Below are 2,862 nucleotides of genomic sequence, written 5' to 3'. Positions count from 1 at the left end.
ATTCCCTATGGTGAGATGCTTTGCCCAGCCTTGGTGCAAAGGAGGGGGGGAGCTTGATCCTTCCTCAACTTGATATGTGATGCTTTGTCGACTCCCATGAGAGATCTTACCCCTTCTGAATAGAGACAGAGGAGGAGTGGATGGGGGGGGGGGCTGGAAGGGAGGTGGTGGAAGGGAACAGGAGGAGAGGAAGAAGGAGAAGTGTGGTTAGTATGTAAAATAGATAAAAAAGAGCAAGTGGTACAAACATAAAGTCAAGCATTTATAACTAATAAGTCTCCATGTCATGATTTAGGAGCTGTTTGGAGGTCTCAAAGAAACCTGCTACAGAAAGTATCAGCACTTTCTGGATACAGTGTTACAAGCTAGGAATTCCACCCCAAGTGATGCCCAGTAGAAATGGGTGTGCATATCCACAGGAGACACACAGAACATGCTGTCTCAGTCACAAAAGTGTGTATTAACACGCTTCCCTTTGGGAGTCCCTCCTGAACTGGAACAGATTAATCTGATTATCCATGTTTTTCTCAGGGCACAGGGAGAGTGATGTGACATAAATACCTGAGGCACTGGTAAATATGAAATTAATTATGGTTTTGGGAAGGCCAAGGTTCGGGTCCAAAAAGAAACAATGGGGAAAGTCATCTGTAAGAAAAGAATGAGGGCTTCTATCACTTCTTACTGCAGGGAGCTTTGTTGGCCCACTGTCGGTCTGGAAGCTCAACTTTTAAAACATTAAATTTGAAAGCAATCCACTCACATAAAAATTTAAAGGAAAAAACAGTACAGAAAGATATAATAAAAGCCTACTTCCCCCTTAGTCTCTCAAATACAACTGTTGATTTTGTGCACGCTTCAAGGACCACGTATCCTTAGAGACTGTCACAGACACGTACATTCCATTGCTTACCTCCGTTCCCTAAAGGGTGCACTGCAAATACCAATCCGCACCTCAGTTTCTCTCTCACACCCTTTGCATGCCTGTAGCTTCACTTCACCACTGATGGTGTCATTGTACAATCCCACAGCCATAATCATGTTTGATGCTTCCCTGTTCAGTGATAAATGACAGACATCTTTCAAAAAACTATCTTCTTGTAGTTTCTTTAAGGTAATTTCCCAACAGCCAAAATGTGGGGTTGGGAGCACGTGATTCTTAAAAACCCTCACTTTTCCCCTCTGGCTGTGGGGAGGAAACGAATTAATAGTTAGATTTTGGTGCTCCTACTTCCCTTTTTTGACTGAAGATGCACTTGTGTTTTAGAAGAGCAGTTTCCCAGATACTCTCACTGGAGCTGGTGAGAGCTGTGCACTGGCCACTGTGAGAGCAAGAGCCAGCTGCTACCTGTGAGGAAATGCCTCCGTCAGTCTCGCCCTGGGTGGTCTTCACGCTGCTGTGGCTGACTCTACCGGTTGTGAGTGAGTAGACACTGTGGGTCTGGAGTGGGTCGGGCAGCATCCATCTCTCCCAACACAGGCCTGGTTCTCTCCTGCATTTCAGAGCCACAGAGTTCAGCCATGTGAGGCTGTATTCCCCAACTTTCTACACCGCTCAGGATTTCCCCTCCTGATCTCAAGGAAAACAGTCCCGGGTGGAAAATGCTTCAGGCGGCGACAACAGCAATGATTAAAGTTTCACCTGGTTTTCTTTTCTTTCACGAATGCTTTGTGAAGAGCAGAAAGTGACTTGCACTTGTTTGTTTACTGTTACTCACGGGACAGCCTTATTTGACTCCTTCTGTGCCGGGCTATTCCTGGTCCTGTGAGAGCTGGCCAGGGATTCACATAGAGGACAGCTCCGTCTGCACATTCATGTCGGCCAGAGATGGACTGGGCACAGAGAGAACACTGTGGAAGTCAGAAGTGGCCACATGGGAAATCAGGAAGGGGAGGGCACCTACAGCAGCTGACAATGTTACTGCTCATGGATACACACATCTGTCAGTTCATACCTACAAAATGTTTGCTTTTTACTAAGTTTTAAATATTGGAATTAAATGTGGGTCCACCTAGTAAAAAAAAAAATCTTAGACCCCCTTCTATGTGCAATATTGTACACAATGCTGAAGACAGTGGGATGTTTCATGCCCAGGAAGAAAGCAAGAGCTTTCAGCAAAGCCAGTGAGGGAAAAAAAAAAATCAGCTGGGAAATGTAATTCCAATTAAACAAAGTCCCAGTGGGTGGCAGAGACAGGCAAGTATCTACACACAAATCAACTGGTAAATAGCTCCTGAAACACAGGGGCTGGGCGGTGGATGGGGCAAGGACCCCACAGCTGCAATGAACAGTTATCTCAGAAACAGAAGCACATCCTGGCATGGCACAAGAGGGCCAGGAGAGGCGAGGGTAGAAGAAAGAAGGGGAGGGGCGGAGAGTGTCACTATGGTGCACGGGGATGCGGGGTCAGAGTTTGGATTCAAAACTGTGTTACTACCTACCTGCCACTTAACCATGTTCTTGCTCCCTCTCTCCCTCCCTTCTTTCCTTCCCTCCTTCCTTCTTTCCTTCTTTATGGAAAATGGATCCTTTTCTCACATATTATAACCTGATTAGGATTCCCCCCCCCCTATATTCCTCCCAGCTCCACCCCATCTCCCCTCCATGCAAATCCAGTCTCTTTCTGATTCTCATTAGAAAAGAACAGGTTTCTGAGAGATAATAATAAAGTATCATAAAATAAAATACAGTAAGGTAAAACAAAAACTATTACATTGAAGTTGAACAAGACAGACAGACCAACAGAAGAAAAGACCCAAGAGAAGGCACAAGAATCAAAGACCCCTTTGTGGGAGCCTAGGCAGTTTGGATGCTCAACTTACTAGACCTGGAGGGAGGTGGGGGTTCCTTGGACTTCCCACAGG

At 45.8% G+C, this 2,862-nt stretch overlaps 1 protein-coding gene across 1 annotated transcript in view; it reads left to right on the top strand.

Moving 5' to 3' along the window:
• The first annotated feature begins 761 nt into the window (after window positions 1-761).
• Window positions 762-2,862, top strand: part of LOC101978921 (Fc receptor-like protein 5) — a 21,019-nt gene continuing 18,918 nt past the window's right edge. Inside the window, exon 1 of the mRNA XM_026783947.1 lies at window positions 762-1,419. Coding sequence (XP_026639748.1) covers window positions 1,356-1,419 — 64 coding nt within the window. The 5' untranslated portion in view covers window positions 762-1,355. The remainder of the gene's footprint in view (window positions 1,420-2,862) is intronic.

The sequence above is a fragment of the Microtus ochrogaster genome, chromosome 21, assembly GCF_000317375.1.
Source record: "Microtus ochrogaster isolate Prairie Vole_2 chromosome 21, MicOch1.0, whole genome shotgun sequence".
Taxonomy (NCBI): domain Eukaryota; kingdom Metazoa; phylum Chordata; class Mammalia; order Rodentia; family Cricetidae; genus Microtus; species Microtus ochrogaster.
The sequence above is the reverse complement of the archived record's forward strand: the minus strand, read 5'-3'. Positions and strand labels throughout refer to the sequence as shown.